The sequence below is a fragment of the Papio anubis genome, chromosome 12, assembly GCF_008728515.1.
Source record: "Papio anubis isolate 15944 chromosome 12, Panubis1.0, whole genome shotgun sequence".
In the NCBI taxonomy this organism is placed as follows: domain Eukaryota; kingdom Metazoa; phylum Chordata; class Mammalia; order Primates; family Cercopithecidae; genus Papio; species Papio anubis.
In genome coordinates, this window is record NC_044987.1 from 117095153 (window position 1) to 117118997 (window position 23845).

Sequence of the window (23845 nt, forward strand, 5' to 3'; positions counted from 1 at the left end):
GTCTCCTGCAGTGCCCTCAGGCTTACTAGAGTGGGGAAAAACTCCGCCCTGGTAAATTTGTGGTCAGACTGGTTCTCTGCTCTCGAACTCTGTTTTCTGTTATTTAAGATGTTTATCAAGACAATACATGCACCGCTGAACATAGACCCTTATCAGTAGTTCTGCTTGTGCCCTTTGCCTTGTGATCTTTGCTGGACCCTTATTAGTAGTTCTGCTTTTTGCCCTTTGAAGCATGTGATCTTTGTACCTACTCCCTGTTCTTACAGCCCCTCCCCTTTTGAAACCCTTAAGAACAACTTACTGGTTTGAGGCTCAGGCAGGCATCACGGTCCTACCAATATGTAATGTCACCCCTGGTGGCCCCGCCGTAAAATTCCTCTCTTTATACCATCTCTCTTTATTTCTCAGCCAGCCTACACTTATGGAAAATAGAACCTACATTGAAATATTGGGGGTGGCTTCCCCCAATATCTGGCATGCCAACGTGGTTTTCTTTTTCCTAAGTACATGTGGGAACCCAATTCCCTTTGGTGGGTGCAGAGAAACGTTCATCGATCCGGTCCACAGAAACGCTTGTTCGGCTCCACGACGATTGGTGAGCTGTCTGTGTATTGTCCAGGGTAACTATGGGTCACACAGAATCTAAACATTATACTTATCTCTACTATATTAAACTCTTGTTCAAACAGGGGGAGTTCAGGTGCCCATGGAAAATATGGTCACCCTATTTAGGGCAGTGGAAGAACACTGTTCTTGGTTTCCTGAAAAGGGATCATTAGATGTGGAGCTATGGGATTGTGTTGGTGCAAAATTCCAAGAACTGGTCCTAACAGGAAACTATGTTCCTGTCACTGTTTGGGGTGATTGGGCCTTGGTATGTGCTGTCCTAATGACATACCAATTCCGTGACCCCCTGCAGTTACTACAGTTTTCTGAATCTGGTGACCCTCTACCTCTTCCTCAGCTTTCCTCTCCCACTTGGCCTTCATTATCTGCTCGGCTTCTCCCTTTGCCTACTCCTCTCCCACTTGACGATGTTGAGGATTCAATATCTAACTCCAGTGACTTTGGCTTAATGTCACCCCCTGATGATCTCATTTCTTTTCATGAAGAGCTGGTACTTCTAGCTCCCACGGCCCTGACTTGGACAGCCCGGGACCGTATCTATGCTAATTCTTCCCTCTTCAAACCTTTGTAGCCTTTGCCTCCAGAGCCATCTAATGGCTCTGGGACCAAACTACAATTTACCTGTAATTCTGCAGACCCTCCCCTGTTCACTGCAGCCCCTCACCTTCCTGTCATTTTGGTCCCTCAACTGGTCACTTTGTCATCCACTCAACCTGCTTCTCTATACCCTTCTTCACACACAGATGCCCCTGCCACTCTGGTTGCACAGGATTGGGACCATAATCACCAGTATGCATCTGCCTCTTCTGCTCCCCCAGTGCCCCTTTCTTATGCTCTCATACTGGCCCAACCTCAACCTCAGTTTCCCTTATCTACACATACTTTTCCTGTCACTTCTATGCCAACTCCGTCTCATGTGCCTGTTCTTGAAACTTCCATGCAACACTTATTATGCCAGAACAAAGAAACAAGTGGATGAGAGGTGTGGGCGTATCTGGTGGCACTGGAACCTCCCAATGCTCAAGGGGTACAAGTGCGTCAATATGCACCACTCAATCTTACCTTTTTAAAAAAATTCGGCCGGGCGCGGTGGCTCAAGCCTGTAATCCCAGCACTTTGGGAGGCCGAGACGGGCGGATCATGAGGTCAGGAGATCGAGACTATCCTGGCTAACACGGTGAAACCCCATCTCTACTAAAAAATACAAAAAACTAGCCGGGCGAAGTGGCGGGCGCCTGTGGTCCCAGCATCTCGGGAGGCTGAGGCAGGAGAATGGCATAAACCCGGGAGGCGGAGCTTGCAGTGAGCTGAGATCCGGCCACTGCACTCCAGCCTGGGCGACAGAGCCAGACTCAGTCTCAAAAAAAAAAAAAAAAAAAAAAAAAAATTCAAAGATGCTTGTACTCAGTATGGTCCTACTTCTCCATATGTTAAAATGGTATTACAGACTCTGTGTACTGAGGTCATTTTGCTTCCTTTAGACTGGAACCTTTTGGCAAAAGCTGTTCTAACTCCATCTCAGCATTTGCAATTCCGTACCTGGTGGTCAGAGGAGGCCCGTCTGCAGGTTCAGCTAAATCAGGCTGATGGCATTCCAGTTACTCTGTCTCCGCTCACAGGCTCCAATAATTACTCTGACACTACTGCCCAATTAGGCTTTGATGCTCTCACCACAGAACAAGTAATAAAGGTGTGTATAAGAGCTTGGGATAAATTACACACCCCAGGCCAAGCTCCTGTTTCTTTTACTACTGTTAAACAGGGTCACAATAATTTATATCCTAATTTTTTGGCTAGATTACAAGATGCTGTTGAAAATCTGTAATTGGACAAGCTTGGTGTAGAATACTTAAAATTTCCGGATTTGATCCCAATTTAATTGTGGTTCCTTTAAATCGGCTTGAAGTTCAAGCCGCTTTTCAATATGCCATACAGTGGCAAATTCACTTGGCTGATTTTATCAGTGTTATGGACAATCATTATCCAAAAAAACAAATTGCTTGATTTTATAAAAATGACTTCTTGGGTGGTCCCTCGATTGACCAAAGATCAGCCCATGCCTGAGGCCATAACCGTGTTCACTGAGGGCTCTAGTAATGGAAATGCTGGTTATGTGGGTCCTACAGACGAGCTTATTTCTACCCCTTATACCTCTGCTCAAAAGGCAGAGTTAATTGCTGTAATTACTGCCTTACAAGATTTCCCCAAACCTTTAAATATTGTCTCTGATTCTGCTTATGTTGTACATGCCACTAAAAATATAGAAACTGCTATCAAACATTTTGATAATTCTGAATTGGCTTATTTTCAAGGTTACAACAGGTGGTTCGCCAACATAGATACCCTTTCTATATTACACATATTGGATCTTATACCACTTTACCAGGACCCATGTCTGCTGGTAACCATAAGGTCGACTGTTTGGTCTCTTTTGCAATCCAAGAGGCTCAGGAGTTCCACAATCTCACTCATGTCAGTGCTGCTGGATTAAAAGATAAATTTGCTCTCACCTGGAAGGAGGCTACGCTTATTGTCCACCACAGCCCTCAGTACCAAGTTTTCGTACTTCCAAATCAGGAGCCTGGCGTTAATCCCAGAGGCCTAACTCCTAATGATTTATGGCAAATGGATGTGACTCATGTTAGCTCCTTTGGCAGACTTTAATATGTAAATGTTTCTATAGACACCTTTTCAGGTTTTATTTGGGCTACTTGCCAAACAGGGGAAGGCATGGCCCATGTTAAAAGACCTCTGTATTCTTGCTTTGCAGTTATGGGGCTTCCATATCAAATAAAGGCATATGGCTATGTTAGTAATGGTTTTGATTTATTTATGCAACAATGGGGAATTTCCCATATTACCGGAATCCCTTACAATCCTCAGGGACAGGCTGTGGTGTAACGGGTCAATCACACTTTAAAAACTCAATTGTCCAAACAGTCTGAGCAAGAAAAGCATAATTTAACCACTCCCCACTCCCAATTACATTTAGCATTATTTACTTTAAACTTTCTAAATGTTCCTAAAGACGATACTCTGACTGCAGCCGAACGCCATTATACAGGCAAAAAATTCTCCCTAAATGAAGGCAAGTCAGTGTTACGGAAAAACTCCCAAACCAATACCTGGGAACCTGGAACAATTGTAACATAGGGAAGAGGGTATGCTTGTGTTTCACCAGGAGATCATCAATCCGCTGTCCGGGTGCCCACGAGGAGGCTTAAACTTCGTGTGAACACTGACAATGAAAACCACAGGGAAGAGACGTCTGCATCAGAGACCGCCCTCATACCTGGTGAGATCTGTGCTGACTTCTCAGAAACCGGCACGCCAAATCAAAGTGGGTCTGGTTCAACCCTCCCTAATGGGAACGGAGACCCCTCTAACTAATCCCACTTCTCCTAATTCCCTTTCTTTTTCTCCTTACAAACCTAAAAATCTCACCATTTCTATTAGCCTGAAAATAACATCCCTCTGTTCTTCTCTTCCTCCTTCAGCACTGGATCTCGCTTACAATAGGTTTTATTTAATAATTCTCCTCCTTATACATTCTGTCTCACCAGTTTCCCCTCACCCTGATTTACCTGCTACACAAAATTATTCTTATTGGGCTTATGTGCCTTTTCCTCCACTTACTCAACCTCTCACCAGGTTGGATGCTCCTGCGGGAATCTATACTAACAATAGTGTGTGGATGCCTGGAGCAACAGATGACTGTTGCCCTGCTCAACCAGGAGAAGAAGGTACTGCATTTAATGTTACGATGGGTTATAAATACCCTCCTCTGTGCCTCGGACATGCACCTGGTTGTATCCATCTAGAAACTCAAGTCTGGGCTGCTTACCTTCCAGAGAGATTAGGCACAGGGGAACAGGGACATTTGGTCTCCGGCCTCTCCCTTTCTCCTTTAAGGCAAATGAAAAGGGGAGTAATAGGAGATACCCCATGCTTTCAATATAAACCTGTAGGAAAACTATGTCCTAAAAATTTTGAGGGCCCATCTAAAATTTTAATTTGGCAAGATTGTGTTAATTCCCATGCAGTAGTATTAAAAAATGACTCATATGGTTTAGTAATAGACTTGGCACCAAAGGGTTATTTAAAAAACAACTGCTCCTTTGGCGGAAGGGAATGCCTAGAGGCTATTTACTTTATTTCTTATTAGGAGGATGAGGATCATCATCCTACTTTGCATAGGAGGTTCAGCTCCTTCTTTCCCTTAAAATGAGAAGATAAGGGCATTACCTTTATGTAGAATTCCATGATTCTAGTCATTCATAGAATTGTGCAACCATCACCACTGCCTAATCTTAGAACATTTTCACACTCTGGGTCAGGCGTGGAGGCTCACACCTATAATCCCAGCACTTTGAGAGGCCAAGGCAGGTGGGTCACCTGAGATCAGGAGTTCAAGAGCATCCTGGCCAACATGGTGAAACCCCATCTCTACTAAAAATACAAAAAAATCAGCCAAGTGTGATGACACGCACCCGTAGTCTCAGCTACTCAGGAGGCTGAGGCAGGAGAATCACTTGAACCTGGGAGGCGGAGGTTACAGTGAGCTGAGATCATGCCAGTGCACTCCAGCCTGGGCGACAGAGCAAGACTCTGTCTCAAAAAAAATAAATAAATAAATACAAAAATTAGCTGGGTGAAGTGGCAGGTGCCTGTAATCCCAGCTACGTGGGAGGCTGAGGCAGGAGAATTGCTTGAACCCAGGAGGTAGAAGTTGTAGCAGTGAGCTTAGATGGTGCCACTGCACTCCAGCCTGGGTGACAGAGCAAGACTCTGTCTCAAAAGAAAAAAAAAGAAAAAAAAAAACATTTTCACGCTCCAGAAAGAAACCCGTCCCCATTAGCAGCCACTCCCCATTCCTCCTCCCCCAACCCCTGCCCAACCTGGTCAGCTTCCTGTCTCTAGGGATTACCTGTTCTGGAAACTTCATAGAAATGGAATCATACAACCTGTGGCCCATATGCCTGGCTTCTTTCCCTCTGCACGTTTTCAAGGCTCGTCTGCAGTCAGTACTTTGGAGCCAGCAGAAATGTTGAATCCCATAAGTCCCAGGCTACCTATGGCAACCTCACCTTAACCCCAGCCCCAACCAAATGAAAACCCAAAGCCACCCTCTCCACTGATGCTTGTTTCGTTCCAGACCCAACCTAGGCCCTTCTTCCAGGGGAATCCTCTTGCCATTTACTATATGGTTAACAAATTTTGTCACACAGCCATTGAAGCCTAGGTGTCGTTTGTCCCAACATTCATAAATCCCTGTAGGGACAAGGGTCCCGAGCATCTGGCAGGGATGCCAGGCATCAGATAACACACCACGCATCAGTTATCAAACGCCGCAGCCAAGCCGTCGCTGGGCAGCAATTATCTCAAGGCTGGCCTGGATGCCGCCTGCTTCCAAGTTCATGCCCTGGGGCTGACAAGATTCAGTTTCTCCTGGGTTGTTGGAATAAGGACCTCAGTTCCTCCCAGGCTATTGCCCAGAGGCTGCTCTCAGTTCCTTTCAAGGTAGGCCTCAAAAAGAACGCCAGAAAGTGTGACCAAGACAGAATCGGTCTTCAGAACCTGCCTTCGGAAGTGACAGCCTCTTACTTTTTGCCACTGTATTATTTTTCTTTTCCTTTTTCCTTTTTTTTTTTTTTTTTTTTTTTGAGATGAAGTTTCACTCTTGTCGCCCAGGCTGGAGTGCGAAGGTGCAAACTCTGCTCACTGCTACTTCTGTCTCCCAAGTTCAAGTGATTCTCGTGCCTCAGCTCTCTGAGTAGCTGGGATTACAGGCGCCTGTCACGACACCCGCCTAATTTTTGTATTTTTAGTAGGGATGGAGTTTCACTGTTAGCCAGGCTTGTCTTGAACTCCTCACCTCAGGTGATCTGCCTGGCTCAGTCTCCCAAAGTGCTGAGATTACAGGTGTCAGCCACCATGCCCGGCATCTTTTTCTTTTTAAATTGAGACAGGGCCTCTCCCCATCACCCAGGCTGGAGTGCAGTGGCGCAATCACAGCTCACTGCAGCCTCAGCCTCCCTGGCTCAAGTGATCCTCTCCACCTCAGCCTCCCCAAGAACTGGGACCACAAGACATGTACTCCCACACCCAGCTAATTTTTATTTTTATTTTTATTTTTGTAGAGACGGGTCTCCGTAGGTTGCCCACACTGGTCTCAAACTCCTGGGCTCAATCTATCCTCCTGCCTTGGTCTCCCAAAGTTCTGGGATTACAGGTGTGAGCCATCAATCCCAGCCTTGTATCAGTTCTTTATCGCTGTGTAACAGATTACCATAAATTCCAAAGCTTGAAGCAACACCCAGGCATTGTCGCACTGTGGATGTGGGTGATGTGGATGAGGAGTCTGGCATGGTGTAGCTGGGGCCTCTGTCCAGGGTCTCACAAGGCTACAATCAAGGTGTGGGCCAGCCACGTTCTCAGCTGGGGTTTAACGTCCTCTTCACACCCCTTCTGGTTGTTGCTGGAATTCAGTCCCCTACAATGGAGCACTGAGGTCCCTGTTTTCTTGCAAGTTGCCATTGGGGACCACTCTCGGCTTCCAGAGGCCCCCTTGCAGGTGGCACCATGGCCGCTTGCTCTGCTCCAAGCCTGCAGGAGAGCGCCTCTCCGCCATGTGCCTTTCTTTTAAAGGACTTGCCTGACTGGTTCAGGTCCACTTAGGTAACGTCCCATTTGATTAGCTCAAAGGTACTGTAGCCCATCACATTCACCCACGGGAGGGCATTAGCGAGGTGTGGACACCAGGGAGTGAGAATCTCTCAGGCCAGTTTAGCATTCAGTTGGTTAGCCAGGTTCAGGGGCTCACGCCTGTAATCCCAGCACTTTGGGAGACCGAGGTGAGCGGATCACCTGAGGCCAGGAGTATTAGACCAGCCCTGCCAACATGGTGAAATCCCATCTCTACTAAAAATACAAAAATTAACTGGGCGTGGTGGTAGTTACCTGTAATCTCAGCTACTTGGGAGGCTGAGGCAGGAGAATTGCTTGAACCTGGGAGGTGGAGATTGCAGTGAGCCGAGATTGTGCCACCACACTCCAGCCTGGGTGATACAGTAAGTCTCAAAAGTAAATAAATGGAAAGGTTGCTGAGCGCAGTGGCTCGTGCTTGTAATCCTGGTAGGTTGGGAGGCCGAGGCAGGAAGACTGCTCAGGTCCAGGAGTTTCATCCTAGCATGGACAGCACAGTGCAACTCTATCTCTGAGTAAAATAAAAGAAGTAAAACGAGAATTCAGTTGGTTAAAAGAAACTCACTAGGTCCAGCCCACAATCAAGGGATGGAAATTGCACAAAGTTGTGAAGAGTCAAGGGTGGGAGATCACTGGGAGCCCTTCTAGAAGCTGCCTGTCTCACATACTATGGGACAGCCTCTCTCTCCTAGCTGGGGGTATTTGGAGCAGGTGTCGAATCCTGCTCTTTTTTATGTCTGTTGCCGTTTCTCACGGTGATGTGTTTCCTGTGTGTTCTGTCATTTTGAATTGTGAGCTGAGCTTCAGAAGGGAGAATCCTAGGTGGCCAGGTTTAAAGGAGCTACCGAAAGAAGTTTTCTGTGTGGTTTTGCCAGGGGCCTGAGGGTGCCACTAAGTCAAGGCAACTATTTTTTTTGAGATGGAGTTTCACTCTTTTTGCCCAGGCTGGAGTGCAGTGGTGCGATCTCGGCTCACTGCAACCTCTGCCTTCCGGGTTCACGCCATTCTCCTGCCTCAGACTCCCGAGTAGCTGGGATTACAGGCACACACCACCAGACCTGGCTAATTTTTTGTATTTTTAGTAGAGACGGGGTTTCACCATGTTGGCCAGGCTGGTCTCGAACCCCTGTCCTCAGGTGATTCACCTGCCTCAGCCTCCTGAAGTGCTGGGATTACAGTCGTAAGCCACTGCACCCAGCTGAAAGCAACTTTTTAGTGTTAATTTCTCAACTCTGGCGTTCCTAGACCACACAGGTGGCATGACTTCACTGTAGCAATTCCACACTTACAAAAGAGAAGCCTCAAAACAACGATCTCATGGGAAACTTGTTTGCCACCTAAAGCTCAAATTTTCTCACCTCTTTCTGTTCCCCTGGGTGAAAATTTTTATGTCCCTTTCTCTAAAGGTGTTGCATTTCTGTGACCCCAACTTCATCATGCTTGACTGTAACCCTGACCCCCTGCCTTGTAAGGGTTTCCAACGCTCAACCCAGCCCTGCCCTCAGGCAGCTGCAGCACCAGCTCCTCTGTCCCCACCTTGGTTCTTACTTCCCTCCTCACTTCTGGCCTTAGGGGACTTAACTTATTTTCTCAAGAACTCAGCTATATGTTTATTTTATTTTGTTTATTTATATATTTTTTGAGATGGAGTTTCACTCTTTTGCCCAGGTTGGAGTGCAATGGTGCGATCTTGGCTCACTGCAACCTCCACCTCTGGGGTTCAAGCAATTCTCCTGCCTCAGCCTCCTAAGTAGCTGGGATTACAAGTGCCTGCCACCACCACGCCTGGCTGATTTTTGTATGTTTAGTAGAGATGGGGTTTCACCATTGGCCAGGCTGGTCTCGAACTCCTGGCCTCAGATGATCTGCCCACCTCAGCCTCCCAAAGTGCTGGAATTATAGGCATGAGCCACGATGCCCGGCCTCAGCTATATATTTAAAAGGACGTTTGTTTCTTACCCAGAATTTCTAGGTGTTTTGAAGAGGGAGACTGCTCAGGTTATCTAACCTGCTACTGAGAACTTAAAGATAGGGAAAATCTTGGACTGGAGCTTCTTGGAATCACATAATTGAAAAATCCTGGCCAGGCGTGATGGTTCACGTCTGTAGTACCAGCACTTTGTGAGGCTGAGGCAGGTGGATCACCTGAGGTCAGCAGTTCGAGACCAGCTTGGCCAACATGGTGAAACTCCGTCTCTACTAAAAATACAAAAAAATTAGCCTGGCATGGTGGTGGGCACCTGTTATCCCAGCTACTCGGGAGGCTGAGGTAGGAGAATCGCTTGAACCCAGGAGGTGGAGATTGCAGTGAGCCAAGATCACACCAATGCACTCCAGCCTGGGCAACAAGAGTGAGACTCCGTTGCAACAACAACAACAACAACAACAAAAAAAAAAAAAAAAAAAAAAGAAAGAAAGAAAGAAAGAAAAGAAAAGAAAGAAAAGAAAAAGAAAAACCCCCACAGTGCAGATCAACAAAATCACAGAGTTGCTTTGGGAACGAGGGTGGCAATCAGACACGGAGGCCATGACACAACCTGCTCATCCACTCAGGGGTTCAGAACCTCCACCCAGTCACCTTATCCAGGGGTGATGGAGACAGGGGAGGTGCCACCTATGCCAGTGTCATCTCTTACGATGAGCTGCCCCTGCCTGAAAAGAGCCAGCCGGCTGAGCTTGCTGCCAGGGCCCGTCGCGCTGCCTGCGCTGTGTTTCCCGTAACACAGTCCGTGCTGTGTGTTTCCCATAACACAGTCCGTGATGTGTGTTTCCCGTCGCGCTGCCTGCGCTGTGTTTCCCGTCACACGGCCGGTGATATGTTTCCCGTCATGTGTGCACGTGTGTTGTCATGTAGTGCCTGTCACAGGTGTTACCAATCACGTGTGTTTGCATGTTGCACACGTGTGGCCTATCAGGTGTACATATGTGTTGTCTGGCACATGTCAGCATCTGGGCATTCTCCGTGTGCCAGGAGCAGCCAGATGCCCTGTGAAGCCTTCTCATGGGAAATGCCCAGATAGGAAGAGCAAAGCTAGGAGCCAAGCCCCAAGTGGCCACTCCATGTGCCCGGGTCACCTTCAGGTCTGCTCAGCACCAGAGCCTCTGTTCCTTGGCACCATGGACATCAGAACTGACTCTGAACTGGGAAGAGCTGTAGGCCCACTATCCAGGCACCCGCTCCCCGCTTGCCCAGCTCCCAGGGGCCCCCCCCCTCCAAATATCACCTTGCCCTGCATTCAGAAGTGAATCATCCGAGGGGCAGGTTACCCAACTCTGACTGGTTTCTGTGGAGCCTGCCGGGAGGATGTCGTCAGCCACCTCCAGAGAACGCTCAGTCAGCAGATGCCCGGGGGAACCGGAATCACACAGCGCTGGCCTTCACCCAGCCTATGGTGGCACCTCGGGACCGCTGTGAGTCTGCTTGTCACTGAAGGTCGGCGTGAGGCAGGCAGCGTTCCCTCCCAGATTTAGAAAATGTCAGGTCTCCCATCGCACCCTTTTGTGTTTCTTACAGGGTCTGGGGCGCTTGCAGCCGCCAGGCTGAGGGCTCCAACATGTTCCCTCGTTTGCAAAGACACACTTAACAGAGAAGGAACCTGTGGCTCAGATGGGAGACTCCTGTCCAAGGCCACAGAGTCTGGCCCCAGGGCCCACTAGAGGCTTCAAGAACCAAACTCACGTGAGGGCAGAGAGGGAGATGGGGCCACAGTTTAGGGCTGGGAGAATCCGTAGAGCCATGCTGAGGCAGGCATGGAGCCTGGAGGCAGGGAGGAGGGACTGGCCGCAGTCGGGGTAGAGGGGCTGTGGGGAGTGAGGAATGGTGTGGGCCAGCGCCAGGCCTGCTGGGGTGCAGCTGGGGGCTCCATGGCCCTCCCACGGCCCCCACTTGTTCTCACCCAACCGTTCAGAGCTCTTCACGGCGGGGGTGTCCCTCTCCTCTGGCCACAAGAGAAGTGGGTGGAGGAATGGCACCTTCAGACCTTGTAGGGGGTCTGGCCCTCAATCAGCCTATTTCTCGTGGGCATCGCAGCTAAGGCTGTAGCCGGGAAAGGGTAGTAACCAACCGTACCTGGCCTCCAACCACCACTTCCAAGGCCCCTACTGGGCACGGGGTGACCCCACCGTGGCTCAGAAGTGGATCCTGTACGAATAACGAAAAGGTATGGGTACCAGGGTGGTCGCTGGAGGGCTGAGGATGACTACACAGGCCCCTGGAGGGTGCGCCTCCGGAGTCTGTCCTGCCCTCTGGACCCATGGGGGACCAGCAACGCCGTCACACGTCGAGGTCCCTGCCAGCCGCTCCGCCGCTCCTTTCTCTCGGCTGGGGTTGGCAAAGGCAGGCACATATTGGGAGGGGCAGGGCCTCAGGAGGGAGGACGGACTGGTGGGCGGGGCCTACGGACACCTTGCCCCCTCCCCAGTGGGGTTCCGCACTGCGCACTCCCAGCGGTCCCCCTAGGTTAGGGCCTCCCACCACGGCGCCCAGAGGCCGGGTCAGCCGGGCGTGCACCCCAGGGGCGCTCCGTCCCACGCGGCCTAGGACTCCCCAGTCAGGACAGCACAAAATCTCTTTATGGCTCATTTTCTGTAAAAACTTGTGGCTCTCGGCGGACCCTGGGGACAGGAGATGCAAAGCGCGCTCCCACGCGGTCGGGGCAGGCGGCCAAGAGCTGAGGGGATCTGGAGCGGGGCCGGGTCGCAAGAAGACCCTGACCCTGCGCCGGGGCTGGGGCGCGTGCTAGGGGACCGCGGGATTTCAGCTGTGTTTTCGAACCCCTGTTCTTGGTTGAGGGGTTCCCAAGGCTCCACCCCGCCTTGGAGGGGGCTGCTGAAGCCCGGAGGTGACCCGGGCTCTGGGAGGGGCGTCCCCAATGTGGGGGAGGAGAGACAGGAGCCTTTGAAGACAGCTCGGGACTCGGAGGGGGTCTCCCCGACCTGAGACGTGGTAAACTGAGGCCGGCGAGCAGGGAGGCTGAGTCCCGGGACCAGGCGACCCCTCACTGCTCCTCGGGCCCGTCGCCCCCTTGCGCCTGTTCGTAGGGGCAGGGCCGGCGGCCAAGTCCGGCGAGCTCGGGGCCGGGCCTGGGCCCCGCGGGCGGCGCCTCCTCCTCCGCGCCGTCCCCATGCTCGCCCTCCGCGTCGCTCTCGTCCGAGTTGTCCTCCTCCAAATAGCGGTAACCGCGCACCTTGTGCTGGGGCCGCGGGATGCGGGGCTGGCGTGGGGCCACGCCCCGCCGCAGCTTCTGCTCCATCCGCAGGTAGGAGACCGCGGCCGCCACCAGCGTCACCAGCAGCACCGCCAGCTTAGCCTGGGCATAAGGACAGGGATGCCAGGAACCCGCGGTCGCCTCGCCCCGCACCTCCCCGCCTATGCCCCTCGCTGAGATAGGCCCTTCCCTCCTCCTGGAGCCGCCCTCAACTTCTTCAGCCCCTCCACCATGCTTCCTGGACCGCCTCCTGCAGGCGAGGCTGACATCCCAGCACTGTCCCTTACTGTCGCCACGCCCCTGGGAACCTCAGTGTCCCACGCTGTAAGGGGAGAATGCAAATCCCTTTGCCTCATAGGGTGCATGCACCGGTGCTGACAAACTGCTGGTCACAGGCCCTGCCTTCGCAGGGCTTACAACACTCTGTGTCCCTGACACGCCGGTGGGCTGTAGTGATGCTTTTCATGGGGTTTTGACTATAACCCGCAGTCAGGAATGATTTTACATCATAGCTCAGTACATACACACATATCTGTAGGCATGCTTCCTGCTATTTTCTTTTTTCGAGACAGGGTTGCTCCTTCTCCCCCGCCCCACACCCGCTAGAGTGCAGTGGCATGATCATGGCTCACTTCAGCCTCAACCTTCCAGGCTCAAGCCATCCTCCCACCTCAGTCTCCCAAGTAGCTGGAACTACAGGCACGCGCCACCACGCCCAGCTAATTTTTAAATTTTTTGTAGAGACAGGGTCTCCTATGTTGCCCAGGCTGGTCTTCAACTCCTGGCCTCAAGCAGTCCTCCTGCCTCAGCCTCCCAAAGTGCTGGGATTACAGGTGTGAACCACCATGCCCAGCCTGCTCACTGTTTTGTTTTGTTTTTTGTTTTTTTTTTTGGAGACAGAGACTCACTCTGTCCTCCAGGCTGAAGTGCAGTGGCATGATCTTGGCTCACTGCAACTTCCATCTCCCAGGTTCAAGCCATTCTCGTGCCTCAGCCTCCAGAGTAGCTGGGATTACAGACACATGCCACCATGCCCAGCTAATTTTTGTGTTTTTAGTAGAGGCAGGGTTTCATCATGTTACCCAGGCTGGTCTCGAACTCCTGACCTCAGATGATATGCCCACCTCGGCTTCTCAAAGTGCTGGGATTACAAGCATGAACCACTATGCCCGGCCCATTCCCTGCTATGTTTAGTTCTATTTTTAAAAAATGTTTAGCAACTGGGACTTGCTAGACCGAGCCACCATCTTTTGGGAGCAGAGTATGAGGGCCTTGCCCTGCTTCAGGCCATGACCCAACATCTGGAGAACAGGGTACCAAAGAGCCCACAGGACGGCTGTGATGCACCCACAAAATCCCCTCAGAGATGGGCAAACAGACTGGCTGGAGGTGGGCCAGTAAGTGGGGTGCTGAGTTGAGGGCCACCCAGTGGGCTGCAGGAATGGGGCCTTGGCCCAGAGACTGGCTTGGGAAGGGGTGGCGTTTAGGAAACTGTGAAGCCAGGGCAGGGGCTAAGGAAGTACCCGTCATTGGGCATGGGGCCCCCAACCCTGCCCAGCCTCACCTTCATGGGCAGGCTCAAGCCCAGGTACACGGTGAAGATGGCCACAGCCTGCCACCAGTGGTAGATGGTGAAGATAAAGTCCTGTCTCTCCTTGTCTTCGTACAAGATTCCCAGGAGTGCTGCAGGCAGGCGGTACAGGGCAGGCAGGGGAGAGGTGTCACCTGGGGCCTGGAGCTGCCGAGCTACCACCTATGAACTTTACTAAGCCCTGTGTGAGTCCCAGCCCAGGACCGGAGAGCGCCTAGAAAGTGCTGTAAGCCGGTCCTGGTCTGCCCCCTGGTGGAGACCCTAGTCACCACACCACTCACACGCTAAAGCAGAAATAGGAGCAGGTGCGCTGGGCTGTGTGGATGCAGGTGGTTCCGCTCTGCACCACATGCGTGGCCTCAAAAGAAGAAAGCTCTGTGCTTAGTCATGTCCTGTCCCCAACCCCAGGTGTGCAGTGCCAAGCGTGCAGGCGCTGTTTCTCCTCCTCAGCTGGGGCTAGGGAGATCGAACTGTTTGCAGCTGCTAACTCTGCAAATCAAACCCGAAGCTAAGCATGGAGAGGGGGCTTCCTTTCCAACGAGTCCTCCCAGGGTGGGCAAAAAGAGTAATGAATCGGGAGTCAGGAGACGCGTACTCATTCTCAGGACTGTAATGTCGGCTCTGTGGGTGATTTGGGTACTTAACTCCCCAGAGCCGCTTTTCCCAGTGGTGAGATGAACTTATGCCTATTGTGTGCTGTGTTCTGAAGTTCTAAAGTAAGAAAGTGGGCATGGCACCTGCCAAATTGTAGGGGCCACTATTAACACCTTCGCCAGGCACTCAGGACATGAACACTCCTGTCTTGGGGCCCTGCAGGGTGACTTTACCCCCACAGGGCTGCTATGAAGAGACACAGAGCCCCCATGGTTCACAAGGAGGAGACGGAATGTGGAGCTGGGCAGAGGGGATGCCAGGACCAGACAGGGAACAACATAGGTCCGAGATACCCAGGCAGGACTCTACCCAGAATTGGCTATCCGTGGGCAAAACGGCCAAGAGACTGTGGTGCAGTGTGGGGCTCCAGCCCCTACTACAGACAGAGACACCGAGCAAGCCCCTGCCCTGCCAGCAGCAGGCATGACCTCTGCCATACGTTCAAAACTGTTCACAGCTTCGGCCCATCAGAACAGATGCTGACATGGATGCCCTGCAGGACCGTGCCCGTGTGTGCTAGCTGTGTCACTGCATGTGCCCATCTGTGGGCAGGGAACATCCTGGAGCTGAACTTGGGCCTACCCGCTGCCTTCTGCAAACAGGGCCCTGTTCCCCAGCAGCCCAGACCTGGGGGCTGGACTCTGGTACTGAGCAGACTGGGTTGGAGCTGCAGGCCTGCTCCTCTCCATACAAAGGCCCATGTCTGTATCTATGCCCTGGTGTACACAAGGCCACTTGCTCCTACCACACGCTGCCTGAGGCAGAGACCAAAACATCTGCTCCAAGTGTCACGAAAACTATGCCAAGGTAGGCCCTGTCCCCTGGTATGAAAAGGGAGAATCCCTGATGTGTTTTTCACACTGTCCCTAAGGGGTGTCCACAGAGCCCCACACCTACCCTGTGTAGCCACGAGATTTCACACTGACCCTCCAGTGTTGATGGGGCCCTGTGCCCGCCCTGGGGTATTAACAGAATGTTCATGGCATGGAACTCCCACACCTGTCTCCAGGCCCTACCCATCTGTCCCCACTGTGTCCATGAGACTTCCCTTCCACCCCTGGAGTGTCCACAGGAAGCCCCTCTGCCATGTCCACAGGACCCTATGTGACCATGGGACCCCATATCTGTCCCTGGGATGTCTATGTCCAGCCAACCGCCCAGAGATAACCATAAAGTCCCCTGCCCCGCCCCGCCTCCCCCACTCCCAGTGCCTACAGTTATACTCACTGCTGAGTCCAGTCTTGTTCAGGGCACTGCCCACACCCCAAAGGGCGGCTGCCACATAGAGGATCCAGCTGTGTTGCAGGACCCGAGGCACAGGAGCCCAGAAAAAAAGGACGAAGGTGAGCAGCAGGTGCACCCCTGCTCCAGCCACCAGGGGCACCGGGCGTGGCAGCCACAGCCCCAGCAGGCCCAGGAGTGAGGCAGCTGAGGCGCCCAGGCTGTAAGCCACGAGGAGGTAAGCCAGCCGCTCCAGCCCCACCGAGCACACGCCATAGCCCTGGGGGGGACAAGGGGTGCGCATTGGAGTCCAGAACAGCCCAGACCTCCCCACAAGAAGTGTTCCTTAGGCCACGCCCTGCCCTCCCTGGACTGCCTGACCTCGCTCCAAGGCTCAGGGGAAGGTTCTGAGGGCAAGTGTGAAAATGCCTGGAGTGTGCCTAGACAGCATGGGCTGTACTCCGCAAGGAACCAAACGCTTTGTGGGTGCCGTCCCATTTCAATTCAGAGAAGCTAAAATAACTTGCCCAAGGTAAAGACGGGATGGGGGTAAGAGAGGGAAGAGAAAGCAGGAGGGGAATATTTGGGATAGACATATACACACTTACACATGTAATTAAAAATTATCCGTTGTTTACTTGAATTCAAATTTACCTGGTTATCTTGTCTTTTATCGGGCAATCCTATGCAGGCTGTACTTACCAAGGCGATACCAGTGCAGGCAAAGAGCACCTCGAAACCGCTGTATATAAAGAAAGGCACGAGATGGCGCAGGCGGTAGTCACGCACGTGCTTGAAGGGCAGCTGGAAGATGTTGCCCCAGCCCACGCTGCGCAGATCGATCTCCTCTGTGGGCCGGTAAGCGGCTCCGCACAAACCCAGCACCTGTGAACCCATGACTTGAGGGACAGCCAGCCAGGCCCAGGCCCGGCCTCCAGGCTTCAGCCCCGCCCTTCAGATGCACCACAAACCCAGGCCTTGCCCCAGCTCTCGGCCCCGCCTCCCAGCCCCTGGCCTCTGGATTCCCACCCCTGCCTCGGACCACAGGCCTCAGCCCCGCCTCCGAGCCTCATGCCCGCAGCAGCACTCGGCCCTAACTCCCCAACTCAGATCACGCTCCCAGGCCTACGGCTTCCCCTCCAGGCCACAACCCGACCCTGGCCACTCCATCTGATCCAGACCCTTTCTCGCAGACTCGGTCCCCAGACCCACACTCTGCTTCACAGACTGTCCTGCCCCCATCCCAGGCCGCACCAGCAGCATGGCCAGGAAGGCCACTGCCATGAGCACGCTCTCCACCACAATGAGGTTTCCGCTCCGCGGGAGCGTCCGCAGAACCGTCTTGTTGAAGCCGCTGAGGATCCCGTGGCTGTTGGTGCCTGGGAAGGGTGGGGGTGGGAGCACCGTGAGTGAAGAGTAGGGCATAGAGTCAACCCAGCCACCTGGGTGGAGCCACACCAGCCGCGGAGGCGCGGGAGAGTGAGAGCAAGGGCAGGGTTCCTTCGGAGAGCGGTTTGGAGGTTTGGGCCACTGGGGCTGGGTGTGCCCCGGGAAAGGGGCATCTTTCCCCTGTTTCCCACCCTATTGCCCCAAGGCTCAGTCGACCTCACATTTCCATACACACCCCCTGCACTGATTGAGCTCTGACTCTTTGCCTGGCCCCAAGAAAGATCCCACTGGCAGCCTCAGCCCAGATGGTGCCTCCTCCAGGCAGTCTTCCCTGCCCGCCCACTCTCCTGGCTGGGTCAGATGTCCTAACTACTTACTCCTACAGGGCCCTGTGTCTTGCCCACCAGAGCCGTGGGGCACTGGGCTGCCAGCCCTGAATCCTGTGAGTGAGGGCCCAGTGTCTGCTGGGAAAGTAAGCAGGCTTTGGGGACTCCTCCCCAACCCCCATAAGGACTAACCGCAGCTCTGCACGTTGTACAGCGTGTGGTTCAGGTCATACAGGTAGTGGTTCAGGAAGTAAATCATGGGCAGCTGGGCGCAGGCGAAGCTCAGCTGCAGACACAAGGGCAGTTGGGACCAGACTCAGGTATAGAGCCAGGTAGGGGTCACAGTCACGTCCAGGCACAGCCTTTTGGGGACAGGGGCCTTCCCAGTTCTGGGAGTAGCGTGGTTACAGGGCCGCGCAGTGAGGAAGACCTCCTCCTGGCCAGCACTGTGGACAGGGGCAGATGAGGTCTCTATGGATGAGCAAGCTGGGGTGTGCTCAAGAAAGGCAGATGGGCAGCCTGGGCAACATAGAAAGACCCTATCTCTACAAAAAATAAAAAAATTAGCCGGGTGTGGTAGCACACGCATGTGATGCCAGCTACTCAGACCGCTGAGGTAGGAGCATCACTTGAGCCCAGGAGTTCAAGGTTGCAATGACCCGTGACTGCACTACTGCATTCCAGCCTGGGCAACAGAGCCAGACCCTGCCCCCCACCCCCACCAAAAAAGAAAGAAAGAAAAAGAAATGAAGTTGGGGCAGATGCAGTGGTGTGCGCACGTAGTCCCGGCTGCTTGGGAGGCCAAGGTGGGAGGATCAATGGAGCCCAGGAGTTCAAAGCCAGCTGGGCAACGTAGTGAGACCAGGCCTTTTAAAAATAACAATAATAAAAGAAAGGAAAACAGGACTAGAGGGTTGAGACTGTGGATGGGCTTCAATGCGGGGGTCTGCCCTTGCCACCCAACAATGACCCACATGGCACTCACATGGAAGAAGCTGTAGAAGATGGCTTGGAAGACCAGGAGATAGGGCGCATGGGAGCCCCGTGGAGGCCGCTGCTTCAGCCCCTGCCCATCCTGCTCCTTGTAGTGGGAGTACTCATGGTACTTCTGTGCCATCCTGGACCACAAAGGAGAGAAGGCTCTCCCCTGCCCGACCTGTGCCACTCCTGTGTGTCCTGCACCCAGAGCTAGGGGCAGACCAGCCCTGGTGTGGGGAAGCTGAGGCCCAGAGGGTGGAAGGGGCTGGACTGTGATCCCTGAGCCAAAGTTGGCAATAAAGTGGAGGCTTGACCAGGTCTCCAGCCTCCTGTTCTGCTGCCCACCAGGCTCACCTGGTGATGTAGTTGCCCATGGAAGCCCAAAGAGGCACGATGGCCATGCCCAGGGCCACAGCGGAGGGCACAAGCGTGTAGTAGCGCTCCCAGTAGTTGGTGGAGACAAAGAGAGCGTAGATGCCCACAGCCAGGAACATCATCCACTTGGTTCCGAAAAACCTGCGGACAGTGGGAGGCATGCTGGCACCACGGGCCTGCTGGACCACGGTGGCCTGAAGCCAAATGGGGCCAAAACTGCAGGTCCCAGCTGACAGGGCTGTGTGAGGTAGAGAGAGTCGAGGGCCCTGAGATGGAATCTCAGATACACAGACCTGCTGAGTGGCCTCAGGCAAGCTACTGTGCCTCAGTTTTCCCAGCTGTCATATGGCACAGAGCCCAAACCACAGGCCTCTCACCGCCACTGTGAGGATGGAGAGTGGCCCATGGGTATAACCAGATCTCATGCGTGTTCTGGGCTCTCTGACTCTCCCATTCCCCCTTCTCCTCCCAAGCTCATGCACTGTGTCTGTAGGGCCCAGGGACGCCTCCCAGGGGCTTGATTCAGGCTGGGAGAAGAAAGAGGAAGAGGCCCCACTGCTGGGAGCAGCAGAGCCGGAGTCCTGGTGCCCCTGCCTCCAGTCCGTTGCTCTTAAGAACCGTGGTGGTCAGTCAGGAAGTTTCCTCCTCTCTGGGTCTGGGAAAAGGTCACACAGTGACAATAGAAGGGGCTTGGTGAGTGACAGGCTGAGGGCCCAATCAGGCCATGGAAGCTGATCAGGCCAAAAACTACTACTGGTATCTTCAGGTTTTCTGTATTTACGCTCCTTAAGTAAAAATGCCAGTAAAAATGTGCATTCACCACTGGTGAGGATGTGGTTTAAAAGTGGCACATATAGGCTGGGCATGGTGGCTCACGTCTGTAATCCCAGCACTTTGGGAGGTGGAAGTGAGCGGATCACCTGAGGTCAGAAGTTTGAGACCAGACTGGCCCAACATGGTGAAACCCCATCTCTACTAAAAATACATAATTCGCCGGGCGTGGTGGTACACACCTGTAATCCCAGCTACTCAGGAGGCTGAGGCTGGAGAATTGCTTGAACCCAGGAGGCAGAGGTTGCAGTGAGCTGAGATCGCGCCACTGCACTCCAGCCTAGGCAACAGCAAGAGTGCATCTCAAAAAAAAAGTGGCACATATAGCCAGAGGTCATGCACACAGCATAACCCTTTGGGAAAGCAGCCTGGTAGTTTTGGCAGGGGGTGAACATGTGAATTTGTCCTTCTGCCAGGGTTCAAGCCTTCAGTCTGCCAGTTACTGCCTGTGGGACCTGGGCAAGTTGTTCAACACCATGGTTTCTTCATGTCTAAGATTAGAGCAGCTTCCTCAAATTCTTGGGAATGAAATTGCACTTATAAAGTGCCCAGCACGGCCAGGCATGGTGGCTCTTGCCTGTAATCCCAGCACTTTGGGAGGCCGAGATGGGTGAATCACGAGGTCAGGAGTTTGAGACCAGCCTGGCCAACATGGTGAAACCCCATCTCTACTAAAAATACAAAACATTAGCCGGGCGTGGTGATGGGCGCCTGTAATCCCAGCTGCTCGGGAGGCTGAGGCAGGAAAATCGCTTGAACCTGGGAGGCGGAGGTTGCAGTGGGCCGAGATTGTGCCATTGCACTCCAGCCTGGGTGACAGAGCGAGACTCCGTTTCCAAAAAAAAAAGTAAAAATAAAAATAAATAAATAAATAAATAAAGTGCCCAGCACACAGGAGACAAGAGTTCACTGCTACTAGTAGAAGTGATAGGTTCCAAAAACCATAAAGCCTTTCGTATGGCTTTGACCTAGTAAAGACATTGTTGAAAATGTATCCTAGGAAAAATAATTGTTTAAAAAATTGGGGGAGTGCTGGATGTGGTGGCTCACACCTGTAATCCCAACACTTTGTGGGGCTGAGGCGGGTGAATTCAAGACCGGCCTGAGCAACATAGCAACTCCCCATCGCTATAAACACTATAAAACTCAGCCAGGTGTGAGCCAGGTGGTCCTGCCGGCCCAGCTACTCCAGAGGCTGAGGCGGGAGGATTGCTTGAGCCCAGTGTGTGGGGGTTGAGGAGGCAGCGAGCTGTGTTTGTGCCACTGCACTCTAACCTGGGTGACAGAGTGAGACTCTGTCTCAATAATAATAATAATAAATAAACACATTAATTAAAAAAAAAAAACAAGGAAACAACTCAGTGCGCCATATCTGCAGAAGATGCTACCATCTTGCAAAGTCGTAACTGTGAAGGCTGTAGAGTAGGCTAAGATATGCTCAGTGAAAAGGAGGAAGCAAGCGCTGGGCACGGTGGCTCATGCCTGTAATCCCAGCACTTTGGGAGGCCAAGGCAGGCGGATCATTTGAGGTCAGGAATTCAAGACCAGCCTGGCCAATATAGTGAAACCCCGTCTCTACTAAAAGTATAAAAATTAGCCGGGTGGCAGGCGCCTGTAATCCCAGCTACTCAGGGCACTGAGGTAGGAGAATCGCTTGAGCCTGGGAGGCGGAGGTTGCAGTGAGCCAAGATCATTCCACTGCACTGCAGTCTGGGTGACAGGGCAAGAGTCTGTCTCAAAAAAAAAAAAATTAGTAAGCAAGCGAAAGCAAACATGGCCCGCTTGCATACACAGACACACACACACACACACACGGGCGTGTCCACACACATGCGCTCTGGGGACAAGGATGTGAATATAATCCACGCATGGTGGTGGGACAGCATGGATAGCCGATTTCCTGGAGGCCTTAGGCGGGGTTTCTTTTTTATGATTTCAGTTATTCTAATCCTGCTTGTGCACCTGGAGATGTTTTAAATTTTCAAATTTTTGTTTAAATGGAGTTTTTTTGTTTTTTTGTTTGTTTAAGATGAGGGAACTCAAATTCACACAATTTGTCCACTGGTCTCCAGGTCCCATCAGGGAGGGCGCTGTGGACCGGTGATGGGGAGGCTGAGCCACATGCCTCCAGGGCTCAGATCTGGGGCAGAGTTCCCGGGGCACCTGCCCCGCCATGCGTGTCTGTGAGAAACACCCCTCAGCATCAGTCACAGCGACTGGGCCAGGCATGGGTGCTGGACTTTGCTGACCAACCAGAAACCCCTAACTCCACAGCCCCAACCCAGAAGGCCAGGGTGGCTCTGGGAGGCCTCCCAGGAGGCCTGGAGAGGAGGATGTCCCATGAGACCCAGGCAAGCTGGGAGGGAGCTCAGCCCGTGGGAATCTGTTGCTGGAAACCAAATGTGCCCTGAGGCAAAGTTCCTCTTTCCTTCCCCAAATCCGAGTTTCACCCCCTTCACTCTCAGGCTTCCGGGTAGAAGAAGCCTCTCCCTTGCTCTCTCCCACCACAAACACCCGACAGATGAACGCCTCCTAGCCCGTCGGCCTCTACACCCAGCCGAGATGGGAGTACCGCAGCATCCCACGGGACCAGCCACGCCCACCTGATGAGCACTGGTGTGTAGAGCAGGGCGGCGATGGGCGTCACGTTGATGCCCATCAGCATCTTGCTGTCGATGTCGGGCAGTCCCATGTTGCCATATTTCACCTCGCGGTAGGTCTCGTCGTAGTGCAGGATCAGCTGCATCTGCAGGAGGCCTGGGGACAGGACAGGGAGCGGCGTGGAGGGAGCAGCCTGGCTCTGGGCGCCACCGAGCAGAAGCCGGCATGCAGGCCTCCTGGGGACCTGCAATCACCGAAGGCATCCCCTCTGGCAGCGCCCCTCAGGACAGCGTGGGTCCGGGTTGCCACGCCTTCTGCCAGCCCGCGGCCACTTGGCCAGCTGGGCCCAGACCCCCACCTGCCTTGCTCCGCCAGCCTCCATTTCCGAAGGGGGCAGGTCTGTCCCGGAGCCTGGACCCCCGCCCCCCACCCACACCGAGGCTCTGGCTGGGACCTGGGGACGCTGCGCTACTTGACCTCCCTACCCCACCCCCACCGCGGGGGGCCGTGGCTGCAGCTGCGAGGGCGGCGGAGGGGAAGTGAGAGCGGGCGCGAGGCCGTGGCCCGCGGTTTCTGTTTCCCGGGCAGGGCTGGGAGCGGGCGGGGCGGCCGCGGGTGCCCGCGCGGCACCTACCCAGGTAGACGCCGTAGGTGAGCATGCCCCCGGCGCTGGCCGCCAGCACGTTCTTGAGCACGCCCAGGCGCTTGCGGCGGTAATAGCGGCGCTCCTCCTCCTCCTCGTTGTAGTTGGGGTACGCGCCCACCAGCTCGTCCAGCTGCGGGCCACGCATGCCGCTCGCACCCGCGATCGCGCCCCGAACCCATGCCCCCCGGTGCCCGCTACCCCCCGGCCCGCCCCGGCCCACAGGGGACCCCTGCCCCTCGCGCTCCTGGTCCCCGCTCACCGGGGCCTCGGGCCCGTCCGGGACCCTGAGCCGATCCTCGTCGCCCTGCGGTCCCGCGGCCCCCGCCATCGGGTAGAGCGGCGGCTCCGCCTCCATGGCCCGAGCAACTGCGGACTCGCGGCGGTGGCCCCGGAGCCCCTGCGACCGCCCGGCCACTTCCTCCCGGCGGGCGGGACCTGCCCCCGCCCCGCCCTGTCCCGCCCTGCGGGCTGCCTCCTCCAGGACACGTGTGTGTGCGCGCGCGCGCGCGTGCAGGGGCGTGCCTGTGTGTGCCCCCTTGGGTGTGAGTTCGAATTCCCGCTCAGCCACTTCCTGGCCCTGTGACTTTAGGAATTAACTCCATTTCTTTATGCCTCGGTTTCCTCAGTTTCCTTGACAGTGAAACAGAAATAGTTGGCACTACCTCCAGGGCCAGGGCAGAATTACTGAGTTAAT

General features: G+C 53.7%; 1 protein-coding gene across 1 annotated transcript; it reads right to left on the bottom strand.

The window, feature by feature from the left end:
- Nucleotides 1-11882: 11882 nt before the first annotated feature.
- UNC93B1 (unc-93 homolog B1, TLR signaling regulator) lies at nt 11883-23611 on the bottom strand. Its single transcript, XM_031653761.1, has 11 exons — nt 23411-23611; nt 23140-23281; nt 22508-22661; nt 19053-19214; nt 18706-18838; nt 17913-18006; nt 17260-17384; nt 16708-16890; nt 16012-16285; nt 14104-14222; nt 11883-12641 (listed from the first exon to the last, which is right to left on the bottom strand). Exons 1-11 carry the CDS (start codon nt 23504-23506, stop codon nt 12330-12332), a joined length of 1794 nt encoding a protein of 597 aa, XP_031509621.1. The 5' UTR covers nt 23507-23611; the 3' UTR covers nt 11883-12329.
- Between the last annotated feature and the right edge of the window lie 234 nt (nt 23612-23845).

What these genes read in the sequence shown, in the direction of transcription:
- UNC93B1 (XM_031653761.1), bottom strand. Translation starts at nt 23,506, where the DNA reads ATGGAGGCGGAGCCGCCGCTCTACCCGATGGCGGGGGCCGCGGGACCG. An exon ending in TACACACCAGTGCTCATCAG is followed by an intron (nt 19,215 to 22,507) that starts GTGGGCGTGGCT and finishes CACTGTCCGCAG; the next exon opens with GTTTTTCGGAACCAAGTGGA. An exon ending in GCTTGAGCCTGCCCATGAAG is followed by an intron (nt 12,642 to 14,103) that starts GTGAGGCTGGGC and finishes CCTTATGCCCAG; the next exon opens with GCTAAGCTGGCGGTGCTGCT.